General features: G+C 41.5%; 1 protein-coding gene across 1 annotated transcript in view; it reads right to left on the bottom strand.

Annotated features, from left to right (window-relative positions):
* LOC126235393 (uncharacterized) overlaps positions 1 to 16,745 on the bottom strand; it is a 491,959-nt gene that overhangs the window by 131,904 nt on the left and 343,310 nt on the right. The window contains exon 12 of the mRNA XM_049944114.1: positions 9,744 to 9,853. Coding sequence (XP_049800071.1) covers positions 9,744 to 9,853 — 110 coding nt within the window. The remainder of the gene's footprint in view (positions 1 to 9,743; positions 9,854 to 16,745) is intronic.

The raw sequence follows: 16,745 nt of genomic DNA, 5'->3' as shown, positions 1-16,745 counted from the left end.
TTTCGGCTAAATTCACTCACGACAGATTAAGCAGATGGAAACTTTACTTGCAGGAATTTAATTTTACAATAGTTCACATTCCCGGCACACAAAATATTGTAGCAGACGCACTATCTCGTTCTCTCAGCAACAATCAGCAAGACATCGCAACCAACTTCTGCAGAGCAAATTTCAGCGTCATGTACATTCAGCAAGTTGCATTTGAAAATTTTATTTCGTCGTCATTAGAGGACATAGCAAAAGAGCAAAATAAAGACAACGTGTGGAAAGAAATTAAACACCTCTGGCAAGATAGGAATATTGTTACGATTAGAAACCATTACACTGTACGCAATGACATTCTGTTTCGCCGTTCTCATCCTGACAGCAACAGTAGGTTATTATGCATTCCTGACGAGCTTGCTAACAAATTAATCTGGTATACTCATTTAAGTTACGCACATTACGGAGCTAGAAAATGTTTTCTTATACTGAGACAGAACTGTTATTTTACGAACATGGAGAAACGTATTCGACGAGTTTTAGCGTCATGTAAAATCTGCCAGAAAGCTAAGTCAGACAAAACTTCACATATTCCTCCATTATATCCCATTGTACCTGTTAAATTAAGACATATGGCCGCTGTAGACATTTTTGGTCCGATTCCCAGAACTAATAGAGGTTTTTGCTACATTTTTGTCGCTGTTGAACTCACTTCAAAATTTGTTACCTTCACTCCGTTACGCAAAGCTACTGCTAAAACTGTTTCGAAAGCATTTGTGAAACATTTTTTATTTCATGTAGGGCATGTTATGAAAGTAATTTCCGACGATGGATCACAATTTCGATCTGCTATATGGATACGTATGTTACGAGCTAGAAACATTTCTCCGATCTATATATCCAGGTACCATGCTTCTTCGAACCCTTGTGAACGATTAATGAAAGAAATTGGTAAACTGTGTAGAATATACTGCCACAAAGGACATATTGATTGGGACACACACATATTCTCATTCCAAGATGTAATTAATTCCATTCCAAATGAATCTACTATGCTATCTCCGTTTGTTATACTGAAAAATGCTGAACCACCTAACAAAATTAAAGAATTAGTAAACTTTCCTACATCTCGTCGACTACGACACCATGAAATAATTGACATTGCGCTGAACAATATCAAACGTGCCGCAGAGCGCCGGAGAAGACAGCAAAAACAGGTTTGTACACGCCGTGACTTTCACATTGGACAGAAAATATTAGTACGTACACACTATTTATCCAACAAAGGAAAAGGTAGGTGCAGTAAATTTGAACTTCTTTACGCAGGTCCATATCGGATTCGCAACATTCCTCACCCCAATGTTGTACACGTCGAAACTTTGAGAACCAGAAAATCCAAAGGCAACCACCATTGGTCAAACATCAAACCATTTATTGAATGAAGACACTTTATGATTTAACATGCTATAATGCCATTTTGCTAGTTTTATGATCACTTATGCAATTATATTCACATGACTAATTACCAATGATTATCGTATTTTTTTTTCTTGGCAAGTGCCCGGCAAGGTAAGGTTAGCAGGTCGCTTTTCTTGTCGTTACACGTTAGACAGTGCACATTTTCCAGATAAAAATTACGTATGTTACGAATAATTATGCAATTCTATCTAGTGATATATTAATTTTATCAAATTTTCTCTCCATTAAAGTCTTTAATTCTCGCCTCTATTAAATACACAACGTACAAGCTGAACCCAACGAACGTCACATTCTGTCTTTCTTAGGTATATACGATTGTTTCATGTTTTGTTTGTATGCACTATGAAATAATTAAGATATAGCAAACACCAGTTGACTTTGACATTTTGCCTTATGATATCTCAACATCGTGACTACTTTACTGCTACATTGTCATACACTGGGTACATTTTTGCCTCTGAACACTATCTATGTTTTTTCACATATTACGTTTTTTTGTCATGTTATGCTGTATGCTTAATTATGTTACCATAAACCAGTCATTATTTAGTGAATATATGGTGTAAATGCAAGATATTAATCTTTGTTCATCAATTTCAGAAAGAAATGATGCGTGAAAGAAATAAATTAAACAAAATGGGAATTTCACCTTCGGAATGAACGAAAGAGAATGCAATACTTCGTGATGAAGAGTAAATGGATCAGAATTAACAAGCATTAACAAGAATATACTATACACATCGTAGAATAGCAGTCTTCACTAATTTTTTCTTTCAGAATACGAGGCGATTGATGCAGGCTGTCAGACAGAACTACGCATCTTAGTTTTAGTGATGAAATATGCTAGAGATAAGGAATAGTTATGTAATGAGTAATGAAGTGATATTTTTTTGCAGATGATAATGAATGCTGATGAATAATGATGAAGAATATGCTACTATGGATAATGAAGTTTTTCTTTACAGGTGATGATAATAATGGAGTTATGATAATATAGATAATGAAATGATGGATAATGAAGTTTTTTCTTTAGAGATGAGGATAATGTGGAAGTTATGTATTCATGCTATGTACTTATTTAAGTATTTGTTGCAGTTCGCTTTGACAGCAGGTGTTATATTGCATGGTATAATGACTGAAGGTTTCGGAAAGGACAGCTATGGAACACATCTTTATACACATTTCACTACCTGTTAATTCGAAGTTCACTACTTTTCAGCATAAAATGCGTTTCTTCTTTCAGCTTAATAATCCATTTTTTTATATATATTTTTGCAGGAGAAATTATTTATGAAATTAATGTGCTATAAGCAGTTGTTCATTAAATCTATGTCATTTATGAATGTGATTACATATTCTCTATTTGTTTCATAACCTTGCTACAGCTGACTCATGACGAATGACGTTACACATTTTCATTTACAGGAACAACCCAGAAGCAAATTTTTTTTTCTCTTCTTGCTTTCCCCTATAAATACCCAAAGCAATGCATTGCTAACAAAAAATGTATTACCAGTCCCAAATAATGATACCAGTTTAAGAGAGTTCTGAGTAATTCAGATTAGCTCTGAATAGTATGTCACTTGAATAATGAATGCTACTGATTACTGTATTGAGATGATGCTTTGTAACTGGAAAATGAATGCTACTGATTACTGTATTGAGATGACCAATGATTAATTAATAATGCTTTGTAACTGACAAATGAATGCTAATGCTACTGATTATGTATTGAGATGACCAATGATTAATTAATAATGCTTTGTAACTGAGAAATGAATGCTAATGTTACTGATTACTGTATTGAGATGACGAATGATTAATTAATAATGCTTTGTAACTGGGAAATGAATGCTCCTAATTACTGTATTGGGATGACCAATGAATAATTAATAATGCTTTGTAACTGGGAAATGAATGCTACTGATTAATTAATAATGCTTTGTAACTGGGAAATGAATGCTACTGATTACTGTATTGGGATGACCAATGATTAATTATCAATATTATTCTGTAATACTATGTTATTGACTACCTCCTGTTTTAAGTAATGACTTCTGATGATTTGTAATTAAGTAATGAATTTCAATGTTCTCTGTAAAACGGATAACTTCTGATGAATTGTAATTAGGCAATGGATTTCAATGTTCTCTGTAAAACGAATGACTTCTGATGATTTGTAATTAGGCAATGCATGCCAATGTTCTCTGTAAAACAATTAATGAACATTTTTCTGTAATACTACATACATGGTACAGAAATGTTCAATAACTGGGCTATGAATGCCGCAAACTACTAATGTAATTCTCAATGAAGACTAGTATGTGACTTAATGTCCTTCACCTTCTGACCTAACTACCCTGAATTACTGCAATATCCATTTGTCCTGTATGTCCTCTTGATCATGGAGCACTATATTTGGTTTTTGCACTAATTCTACGTTGGTGTGCCTTGTAAGAGCGTGGTGTTGACACGACATGCTGTCCACCACCGTGAGCGATGGAGACGTTATTATGGTCCCACTGTTTGGTGTACCTGATGTACTGCCAAAATGATAACATGGAATATTACTATGACATTTCAGTGTCTTGGCTACGCTGATAAACATTTCTGGGTAAAGAACTTCAGATTGTCTCACTTGGTGTTGTACTTCTGTGGAAAGATATGGACTTTCAGTGCAGCTGCGTGCAACCTAAAGTGCTACAACCATGATGCAATCCTTCCCTTTCCTATCCTAATTCTTGTAACATAGTGAAAATCATTTTTTGCTAACATCATTTATATTCATGGCCTATACATTCTTTTCGATATATTCTGAACTACAGTGCGTGTGCACTTTTGCCATTTGTTAATATGTTTTGTACTGAACTTCAGTGCCTGTGCACTTTTATCATTTCTCAATATGATTTGTACTCGTTGCCTATACATTTGTGATTTCCTGATATGTTCACTACTTCAGTGCGTGTGCACTTTTATCATTTTTCTAACATGATTTCTACTTATTGTATATATATTTTGTGATTTGCTGATATATTCTGAACTACAGTGCATGTGCACTTATGTCACTTGTCAACATGATTTTTTTTTGCCATTACGTTTATTTGTTGTGAAAATGCTAAAGAGTTTTTCAGTGCGTGTGCACTTTTGTCATTTTTCTAACATGATTTCTACTCATTGTATGTGCATTTTGATTTGCTGAAGCTGGCCGAAGTGGCCGTGCGGTTAAAGGCGCTGCAGTCTGGAACCGCAAGACCGCTACGGTCGCAGGTTCGAATCCTGCCTCGGGCATGGATATTTGTGATGTCCTTAGGTTAGTTAGGTTTAACTAGTTCTAAGTTCTAGGGGACTAATGACCTCAGCAGTTGAGTCCCATAGTGCTCAGAGCCATTTGATTTGCTGATATGTTCTGAACTACAGTACATGTGCACTTATGTCATTTGTCAATGAGATTTGTACTCATTATGTTTATTTGTTGTGAAAACGTTGAAGAATTTTTCAGTGCATGTACACTTATGTCATTTGTTAATATGTTTTGTACTCACATTTTGTTATTGTCTAATATGTTTTGTACTCGGTGCATGTGCACCACATTTACTTCATGTTCTACATCTGTATATTCTGTGATCGTAAAGTTAATTAGTCAAAAAAAATTTGTTGCTCATGGCAAGTCCAAATGACTCACCATCGCTGCCAAATTTTTGCCCCCCCCCCCCCCCCCCCCAGTGGAGGGTTATGAAACGCGTATGTATTCTGTACCAGCGATGGCGAGGCATGACAGAATCTCTGACCAGAGAGTTGTTTATCGTTGCTAGTCTGCGCTTGACCGCGCGTCAGTTCATTTGCGTGTAGCGAGTCGGCAGGTTTAGTTGCGAGTAGGATGTTGTGTGTAGCGAGTCGCGAGAGGAAGTAGTCAGCCGACTGTAGTAGCGAGTGGACGGCTGTACTGAGCGGACGTCGGCATGGGTCGGCGGCGTGCGCCCTTTACATCTCTGGTCAAGGTTCGGGACGAGGTATATTGTTAAATAAGGTAATGAAGCAGCATTGCGCACATCTGATAATGTAATGTACGTTAATTGTAATTAATTTGTTCAAGAAATGCCCCAATAATAATTTTGTTTTCAAAGCAATCGTTTTTAAGAAAAGAATCATTACATTTGAAACAATATTTCCTATGGTTTTCCTCCCAGAATCAATTTATCAGATTAATTATTGCACAGGGCCTAAGGTCAGCGCAGCTGCCCTTATAAAATTTATCAGGTTCACCTTAACGTTAATTTTGCGGGGACTTAACATTTTTGCACATTTTTATTATTATTGAGTTTTATTACTGTGGCAAGGTAACATTTGGCAGTATTTGCAATTCTATTCAATTCTTTTAATTTTCATATTTTCACGGGGAGGTTACAGGGCGTGACTGACCAGGTGTGCCGATCGCTGCTGGCAAGTGAGGTACACTCAGTTCTTGTGAGGTCAATTTGGGAGCTACTAGACTGAGGATTAGCAGCTCCAGTCACGAAAACTGACAGCAGCCAGGAGAGCAGCGTGCTAACCACAATCCAATCCAAATCTGCTTCCACTGAGGCCTGTCGGCTCGTGATGACACGGCGGTCGGTCGGTACCATTGGGCATTTCGAGGCCAGTTCGAACGGAGTTCAGTTTAGTTTTCGGTTGAAACAACATATGCAGCTGAGGGCACTGTCATCGACAGCACCACACATCACTTTATGTTTTGTTGTTCCTGCTTTAAGAAATCACGCTCAGCTCCATTTTCTTGCGCTACACCAAACCGTGACAACTCTTTCGTACACTTTCAAACATATTCTAGGTTTCAACAAAAATTCTTAGTATGGAACTGTTTTATTAACTTAAAATCGTGTTTGTACTCTACACTCAGACAAAGTTTTTTTTATTTTCGACAGATAAATTTGTGATAAAACTCTTATTTTCATGATTTTGCTTTTATTTATGAAAACTAGTTAGCTTTCATTTCGGTGAACCAAACACAAGTTTATTGCTCGATAGGAAGTCTGACTTGTCCAGCTCTTAATATTTATCGCGGTTACGTAGAAATTAAGATATCCTTGGTTTCTTTACTACACATCAGGTGAATATGGAGGTAGAGTCTTCAAATAGGTCATTTTCTATCTTTGCTAGCTGAGCTATCGTTCCTTGACGTTCACGGGCCCTGGACCTTAATTTTTCACTTCAAATAATGCCTTGTGACAACTAATTTCCTTAGCTCAGAGTCCACTATCGCCAAGGTTGGAATCATGGTTCCATCGAGGCTTCAAGCATTTTATCAAAAATTAAAATTTGCTGGTACTTCGGGATAAGCCATTTTTTGCGTTAGAGGCTCCTCACTGACTTAGTAGATTGTTTCTATCGCTAAGGCTGAATATGGGCAGCAATGATGTGCACTAAATTCTAATTTTTCGAAAAATTCATAAAACACAACGCAACTGTTATTAGAACCTCTGACACTGTCGTTTACCTTCTCTCAGTTTAGTCCTCTCGATACCTAACGAACATTCGACGATTGAAAACCCAATTAAAGCCTGACTCACCAATTGTTTGTCTTGCTGCTATTGTTGTCATTACTAAGATGCATTACATATGCTCTCGCCTGACAGACAAATATTACATAATGTCAACAATCCTGTGATGCTGGGAAAGCATGTATATCCAGCCTCCGGTTTGAACATTTTATCCACTGTCAGATCCCATCTATGGCTGGACGTAATGATAAAATCGGCAGACCTTACGAATTGATAACGAACCTTCGGTATATATCACGTTATCAAAATAAATATATTTACACTTGAGGTAGTGATTCGGCTGCGTGAGTACCACTTCAAGAAGAGAACTTCAGCTGCTTACGTTATCTTTACACCAGTGTACACGGAAGGCAGCTTATTTATGTTGCCTAACCTCTCTCTTCCTGCCTCATGAACAAGTCGTCAGCACACGCTAGGGCAGGAACAGGAAGCAGCTGGTTAGAATCCCGCTCGTGTCATCGCCAGTATTTGGTCGGCGGGGGGTAGACTGGTAGTCGTGTTAAGATGGTGATCATTAAACTTGGAGTGAGTATTTACGTTAAATCCCAAACCTGTCTGCAGTGTATCATAAAGTGAGGGCATAGTGACACTGTTAACGGCGATCTTCCATCGGTTGGTGTCGGTTGGTACCACTGGAAAGGGTTCTCTGAAGGCAACAGGTTTCACGAAGATAGCAGCACGTTCTGCACGCACTGGATATAGCTATCTGCAGTAAACACTCTTAGTAAAGACACAACACTCATGTTTCGCGAGGAGAACTGCAGATGCGCGACACAAAAAGGAAACCTTTCAGAGCAGAGTTGGTGAACCTTCTCTTTGAAGTCTCCCAGGGAAAGACGCCTTACATTATATCACAGATTAATCAACTTCAGACTTGTAGAACTTTATGTACTTACCTCAGCGTTCCGTTGAACCCCCTCCCAAAAAACACTATAAGTAAAACAACACAAGAAAATGTTGTAAATAAAATATTAGGATAAGACCTGTGAAATATTGGACGATAGATAGAGTAGACATCAATTCTTGCACTATTAGTAGAAATTAACGAGTTCACAGATAAAATTTTGGCATATGGCACAGTTGACTGTGTATTTCCATTTGTTTTCCAACGATGACTGTTCTCCCAACTTTACTGGTCTATTGCCAGCAAAACTATAAATGAAAAGGATTTCCTTTTTAACTACGACGGGGTACCCTACTTTATGTTTGCATGTTCCCAGTCTCTGCCTGTGGCAAGCTGAGATTGGTCGAATGAAATCAACAGAATTAGGGTATTCCAGTAAATCCGCGATATCTTAAAGAATCAAATTCCGGTGTATAAACCAGTTTCAGAAGTCTGTTTACTTTAAAAAGGAGTTAATGTGTTAAATATACGACTTTAGCGTGTAAGTGAGAAAAAAGCTTACAAAAAGTTTCGAACTAGTTTAAAACTTTTTGAGAGTCACCAAGTGGTCTTATAAGTTCTTATCATCAAACGCAGGACGAATTTATCAGGGGAAGTCAAATGAAAACGAGACAGATAGAAAAAGTGAAGTGTTTATTATTTCAAAAGTAATCTCCAAAAATTGTTCAAATGGCTCTGAGCACTATGCGACTTAACTTCTGAGGTCATCAGTCGCCTAGAACTTAGAACTAATTAAACCTAACTAACCTAAGGAAATCACACACATCCATGCCCGAGGCAGGATTCGAACCTGCGACCGTAGCGGTCGCTCGGTTCCAGACTGCAGCCCCTAGAACCGCACGGCCACTCCGGCCGGCAAAAGTAATCTCCATAACTGTTAATAAATTTATCCCACTTGAAACAAGACTGTTAATATCTTCATGGATAAATGTTTGCGGCTACTAACGGAACCATGATTGTATCCAGGCGTGCATCTCTTCAAAGCAAATCTACGGCCACAAATACAGAATTCGCTTGGGGAGAGATCGGAACTGTATGGAGAAACTGTAAGGACTTCTCAGCGAAACTTCCGCAGCGTACTCGAAACAACCTTGGAATCAATTTACTTACTTCTTTTCCGTCTGTCTAGTTTTCATTTGACTGTCCCTTATAGTCTGAATAATGTGCATTCCTTTTTAAGTAAAATCTAGTTTCTTACACATCTAAATGTTTAGTCATATCTGCTGAACTGTGTTGTACAATGTCATAATTTTGCAAGTATGTTCACTGGTATATGTGGATACTGTCAGCAAATTGTGCTGCAAATAGATTCAGTAATAAAGAAGTAATAAATTGAAACGTCACGCTTAATGTTTAAGTTGGCTGCATGGTCAGCGAAAATGTAATAAGCGATAGATGATTTTTCCTTTCACTATTTTGTGGTGGGTGTCAACTAAAACAAATTTTATATGGATTTAAAATTATATGTAAAGTTTGTTAGAAGTCGCTAAGAACTCTCATTCTAAAATACTGGATCAATATAGTCTGGGAAAAATTAAGCGTTGTGAGCTACCTTGGCACAAGCGAAGCCTTCTTGTCCAAGTGGTTTTGTTACAAGACATATACAGTGTCCAACTGTAACGCTTGTTTTACTGTGTTAAACCCTTAACATAATTAGTAGATTACGGCGGTATTTTAAATTTTTAAATTTGGCCAATATCTGCACGGAATACTGAAACCCAATGTCTGTGCCCATGGATGCCGTTAGATAGGCAGCTTGCAACTGGGGCGGTGTACCATACCCATGAGCCGAGTTAGCCATTTAGTGAGATAGAGGGGAGTACCTGTAGTGTGGCTCCTTGCCGCTTGAGGCGCTCGTGCCGTCGCTCCAACTCACGGACCCGTGCCCTCAGCATTGCTACCTGGCGGGCTTCGCTTGCTTTCTCCAGGTTCTCTGTAAGCGGAGAGAGAAGAGTCACGGTAAGCTGAACCAGAGATATTTCCAAATAATAATAAATTCAACTATACATTTTCCGAAATACATATGCCCTGAGCATAATTCTAATAAATAGAAATGAATGTTCAGAGGATGACAGGGAGTCACCAGTCCCGTGTTGCAATGGCGTTTGTGGAAGGCTTTATAGTGCCACAGGTAAGTTGGCAACAGCGACGAGTGGTAACAAATATGATGTTCGTGAAGATTTCCGCACTGTGCATGTTTGCAAACCCATCATGATGTACTAAAGCTACTAAAGTAAAACTCTAAAACTCCATCCGCACAGGCCTCGTAAACCCAAACGGGACCGACCGATCGCCGTGTCGTCCTCTTCCGATAGACATCATTGGATGCGGATATGGAGTGACTGATGGTCATCACATCGGTCTCCCAGTATTTGTCAGGTTTCGTGACCAGAACCGCTACTTCTCGGTCAAGTAGCTCCTCAGTTGACCTCAAAAGGGCTGTGTGCACCCCACTTGCCAACAACACTCGGCAGACCCTGACAATAACCCATACAAGTGCCAGTCAAGCCCATCAGCTCTTAACTGTGGTTATCTGCCGGTAACCGTAGGTTACCCCTATGGCAAGGACGTTAGCGTACTAAGGCTAGCTTCGAATGAAGTAGACTGCGCTAAAGAAGGATGACTTTACATTCGAATATGCTTAACAGACTAAAAAGCAATAATATATATTATTATATATAATTAATTATAGGGGACCTTTGAAGAATTATGAAGGACTTCTTCCAGGAGTAATATTCCCTAAATAATTATCTTGATGAATAAATAACAGCTACACGTTATATGTGCTTCGAGGTATATTTTAATTCAGGGAGAAGTGAGGCACAGGCACATTCATGTTAAATATGATGAATCAGTAATCTTATTTTGTTTAACACTGTATTTTTGGTCGTAGATGCATATTCGAGGATTCGCTTCACAAACAGCTGAGAAACAGAGATTCATCAGACAAAATGGCCGAGTCACGACTGTGTTCTTCACCTACAAATCGGGCTACCCGGAATTGCAGAGAGATTGTGACGCTAAACATAACAAGTTTACATAAGTCCGTTCAAAACCCTCCAGTATTATTTATCTGTAAGCTAACTTAGGAATAACTGAGAACACTCCTGAGTACACGGTGGCCAACAATGGTCTCGTTGATTTTAAAATTAAATAACAGAAAAAAAGAACGATAGAAGAATATACGAGAGCTACATTTATTGTGAAAGCCGTCAGAATTTCATACATAAGTTTAGAGTATTACAAAATCTGCTAAATAGCTTCCGCTGTAGTTGCAAAAGTTCAAATGTGTGTGGAATCTTATGGGACTTACTTGCTAAGGTCATCAGTGCCTAAGCTTACACGCTACCTAACCTAAATTATCCTAAGGACAAACACACACCCCCATGCCCGAGAGGGGACTCGAACCTCCACCGGGACCAGCCGCACAGTCCATGACTGCATCGCTGTAGTTGCAGTACCTAGCACCTACAAACAGTTCTCCGAAACCCAGAGCGATTAGTTCCACCGCTGAAACGTCAAAGGAGGTCAGTGCACTGAAGAAAGACGGTGAAATCAGGTATTCTATTGAACAGATTAAAACTGTGTGCCGGGCCGAGACTCGAATTCGGGAGCTTTGTCTCGGGATTACGATAAAATTCCAATTTGTGTGAAGGGTAATCTTGCAGTCACCCTCACTTATTATTTGGGCTGATGTATGTAGCAGACAATGTTCATGCAAGAATCGATAGCCAGTAAACGTTACGTTGCAGTTTTTGAACACTTGCTCGCCACGCAACTAGCGTTGGACGCTCGACCACGCACAGACTGGTTTGTGCAAGACGGGGCTCTACCACATCACACTGAAAAGTTTTTCCACTTTCTTAATAACTATTTCAGGAATAGAATTACTGGTTTGGATTAACCCAAATTTACTTGCGGAGGGATGGATTGGCCTCCATATTCACCCGATCTGACTCGTTGTGACTACTTTTTGTGGAACACGTTGAAAGACCCTGACTACCGCAACTATCCCACTGCTCTGGATGAGCTAGAAACATCAATCTGTGTGGCAACTGAAAGCATTTCCGTTGAGGCACGAAAAGATGAGATGGAGAATATATTGTTCGCGCCTACTCTCTACAGTAATTAGTGAACATTTTGAAAAGATTGTGATGTGATTGCGAAGACTGCTTGCGGAATATAAGTTTATATATGTGTGCTGACACGAGCAAAAAAATGGTTCAAATGGCTCTGAGCACTATGGGATTTAACATCTGAGGTCATCAGTCCCCTAGACTTAGAACTACTTAAACCTAACTAACCTAAGGACATCACACACATCCATGCCCGAGGCAAGATTCGAACCTGCGACCGTAGCAGGCTGACACGAGGCCTACAGCGTACATATGTTAGCAGATATTGTCACTGCTATTTGGAAATGTTTGTGTTAAATTTTGGCAGCTTTCACAATAAACATATCGTCGTTGCATACGTCTATCGATTTTCGTTTTCATATTATTTAATTTTCTAATCGAGAAAACATTTGATAATGAGTGTCAGAGCGTCTTGATATACGAACTGTCAAAGTTGGAAATTCAAGGGGGATCTTTATTTGCAAGACTGACTCGACCCAAAAGACGCAGCAGTTCTCTGAGATGGAGTTAAAAGGGTACTATCAGCGTTCGGTGTACAATCCCTGCCAGTACACACTCTACATCGATATGTTTCTAAGTTCGCGAGCGCATCGATCGCCTTAGGAGATGATGGTAAAGTTTAAAAGTATTTGCAACGTCAGTTTAATTTTGGAAAGTTATGGAATTTCTAGTCGCCATATAATATAGGAGCAAAATTATTTCCAAAAACAGCGGCATGAAATTGCGCACTTCAAAAGCGGTGCAGCGACCAGGACAATGGATGGGATGATCCACAAAATCAATAGCACTTACAGTAAATGTTGTGCTGTCTTCTTCATTACACGCTCGCTTATCAAGAGTGGAGGGTTACCAGCAGAAATTAGTCTAAGGCTGTAGAGGAAAATTATCCCTCACTGCGCTGGTGACTGGTTGGCCCATCAAGCCAACGAGTCAAAACACACACACACACACACACACACACACACACACACACACACACACACACAATCAGCTCCAGAATATACAGCAAAATAAACACTTGCGCAAAATAGCAGGCTGCGAACGATAGCACGGAAAGTAAACAACAGGAACCATTCAGGTAAGGCATTACTATTTGAGATAAAAAGGCAACCTCTATTAGAAAGTACCCATTTCACCTCAAAAACTCATTCATTTTTTTGGTCATACAATACCAAGAGTTTAATGATGAATGACATATGTACGGTCACCAGATATGTATGTACTGTTGTTGCCCATACAGATATAAAGCCACCTTGAAAGTACATCAAGCCAAGGTTTCGCGGGAGGCTTGCCAGAGATAAGTCCCTGCAGTTGCACTATCTTCTGTGTACTCGGGGTCTCAGATGGATAGAGCGTCTAGCATGTAAGCAGGAAACACCGGGTTTGAGTCCCGGTCGGGGCCCACGTTTTCATATGTCCCCGCTGACGTATGTCAGCGCCTGTAAGCAGCTAAGGGTTTTCATTTCATTTTTATTTCAAAGAATGAAATAGTCGTATAGTATCTTTGGCCGGGACACCTCTAGTGGTAGGTTCAGCTGTCTAATCTGAAATGATTTTTTCCCCTGCGTACAATGGCTGCGTTCTTTGCGGTGTGTGAATATTTTGTCTTATATGTTGAGTACATGTGAATATAATGAATGTGCCGTCATGTTTGTGTTGTATTATAAAGGGCGAGGGTGAAACCTGGTGCCAGCGCGTAGCCTACTGCTCTCGAATAACGCCGAGTAGAGCGCCGAGCTCGCCATCCGCCAGACAGACCACCATCGACACTTGCCCTCCGTCCAAGAGTTTAATGATGAATGACATATGTACGGTCACCAGATATATATGTACTGTTGTTGCCCATACAGATATAAAGCCACCTTGAAAGTACATCAAGCCAAGGTTTCGCGGGAGGCTTGCCAGAGATAAGTCCCTGCAGTTGCACTATCTTCTGTGTACTCGGGGTCTCAGATGGATAGAGCGTCTAGCATGTAAGCAGGAAACACCGGGTTTGAGTCCCGGTCGGGGCACACGTTTTCATATGTCCCCGCTGACGTATGTCAGCGCCTGTAAGCAGCTAAGGGTTTTCATTTCATTTTTATTTCAAAGAATGAAATAATCGTATAGTATCTTTGGCCGGGACACCCCTAGTGGTAGGTTCAGCTGTCTAATCTGAAATGATTTTTTCCCCTGCGTACAATGGCTGCGTTCTTTGCGGTGTGTGAATATTTTGTCTTATATGTTGAGTACATGTGAATATAATGAATGTGCCGTCATGTTTGTGTTGTATTATAAAGGGCGAGGGTGAAACCTGGTGCCAGCGCGTAGCCTACTGCTCTCGAATAACGCCGAGTAGAGCGCCGAGCTCGCCATCCGCCAGACAGACCACCATCGACACTTGCCCTCCGTCCAAGAGTTTAATGATGAATGACGTATGTACGGTCACCAGATATATATGTACTGTTGTTGCCCATACAGATACACTCCTGGAAATGGAAAAAAGAACACATTGACACCGGTGTGTCAGACCCACCATACTTGCTCCGGACACTGCGAGAGGGCTGTACAAGCAATGATCACACGCACGGCACAGCGGACACACCAGGAACCGCGGTGTTGGCCGTCGAATGGCGCTAGCTGCGCAGCATTTGTGCACCGCCGCCGTCAGTGTCAGCCAGTTTGCCGAGGCATACGGAGCTCCATCGCAGTCTTTAACACTGGTAGCATGCCGCGACAGCGTGGACGTGAACCGTATGTGCAGTTGACGGACTTTGAGCGAGGGCGTATAGTGGGCATGCGGGAGGCCGGGTGGACGTACCGCCGAATTGCCCAACATGTGGGGCGTGAGGTCTCCACAGTACATCGAGTTGTCGCCAGTGGTCGGTGGAAGGTGCACGTGCCCGTCGACCTGGGACCGGACCGCAGCGACGCACGGCTGCACGCCAAGACCGTAGGATCCTACGCAGTGCCGTAGGGGACCGCACCGCCACTTCCCAGCAAATTAGGGACACTGTTGCTCCTGGGGTATCGGCGAGGACCATTCGCAACCGTCTCCATGAAGCTGGGCTACGGTCCCGCACACCGTTAGGCCGTCTTCCGCTCACGCCCCAACATCGTGCAGCCCGCCTCCAGTGGTGTCGCGACAGGCGTGAATGGAGGGACGAATGGAGACGTGTCGTCTTCAGCGATGAGAGTCGCTTCTGCCTTGGTGCCAATGATGGTCGTATGCGTGTTTGGCGCCGTGCAGGTGAGCGCCACAATCAGGACTGCATACGACCGAGGCACACAGGGCCAACACCCGGCATCATGGTGTGGGGAGCGATCTCCTACACTGGCCGTACACCACTGGTGATCGTCGAGGGGACACTGAATAGTGCACGGTACATCCAAACCGTCATCGAACCCATCGTTCTACCATTCCTAGACCGGCAAGGGAACTTGCTGTTCCAACAGGACAATGCACGTCCGCATGTATCCCGTGCCACCCAACGTGCTCTAGAAGGTGTAAGTCAACTACCCTGGCCAGCAAGATCTCCGGATCTGTCCCCCATTGAGCATGTTTGGGAATGGATGAAGCGTCGTCTCACGCGGTCTGCACGTCCAGCACGAACGCTGGTCTAACTGAGGCGCCAGGTGGAAATGGCATGGCAAGCCGTTCCACAGGACTACATCCAGCATCTCTACGATCGTCCCCATGGGAGAATAGCAGCCTGCATTGCTGCGAAAGGTGGATATACACTGTACTAGTGCCGACATTGTGCATGCTCTGTTGCCTGTGTCTATGTGCCTGTGGTTCTGTCAGTGTGATCATGTGATGTATCTGACCCCAGGAATGTGTCAATAAAGTTTCCCCTTCCTGGGACAATGAATTCACGGTGTTCTTATTTCGATTTCCAGGAGTGTATAAAGCCACCTTGAAAGTACATCAAGCCAAGGTTTCGCGGGAGGCTTGCCAGAGATAAGTCCCTGCAGTTGCACTATCTTCTGTGTACTCGGGGTCTCAGATGGATAGAGCGTCTAGCATGTAAGCAGGAAACACCGGGTTTGAGTCCCGGTCGGGGCACACGTTTTCATATGTCCCCGCTGACGTATGTCAGCGCCTGTAAGCAGCTAAGGGTTTTCATTTCATTTTTATTTCAAAGAATGAAATAATCGTATAGTATCTTTGGCCGGGACACCTCTAGTGGTAGGTTCAGCTGTCTAATCTGAAATGATTTTTTCCCCTGCGTACAATGGCTGCGTTCTTTGCGGTGTGTGAATATTTTGTCTTATATGTTGAGTACATGTGAATATAATGAATGTGCCGTCATGTTTGTGTTGTATTATAAAGGGCGAGGGTGAAACCTGGTGCCAGCGCGTAGCCTACTGCTCTCGAATAACGCCGAGTAGAGCGCCGAGCTCGCCATCCGCCAGATGGACCACCATTGACACTTGCCCTCCGTCCATGACATAGTGTGGAGTGATTTGGCGCAAAGTCTCGTTATCATGTTCGTTCCGTCACCACAGCTCCTCTCCTTGTCGGTCAAGAACCGGCGGTTAAGCGATTAAAATTTCTTCCATCACCTGGATTCAAACGCGCTATCTAAGACTTGAGCGCCACTGCACAGACGAGCGATCGCGACATCGACTGTGGAGCCGGGGTTCACGCTACAAGTCCGTCGGGTAAGGTTTAGCCGTGCTTCCACGACAGAACAGATACTAAAGACG

Source organism: Schistocerca nitens, chromosome 2 (assembly GCF_023898315.1).
Source record: "Schistocerca nitens isolate TAMUIC-IGC-003100 chromosome 2, iqSchNite1.1, whole genome shotgun sequence".
NCBI classification, from domain to species: Eukaryota; Metazoa; Arthropoda; class Insecta; order Orthoptera; family Acrididae; genus Schistocerca; species Schistocerca nitens.
Note: the sequence above shows the minus strand (reverse complement) of the source record. Positions and strands in the feature narration are given on the sequence as shown.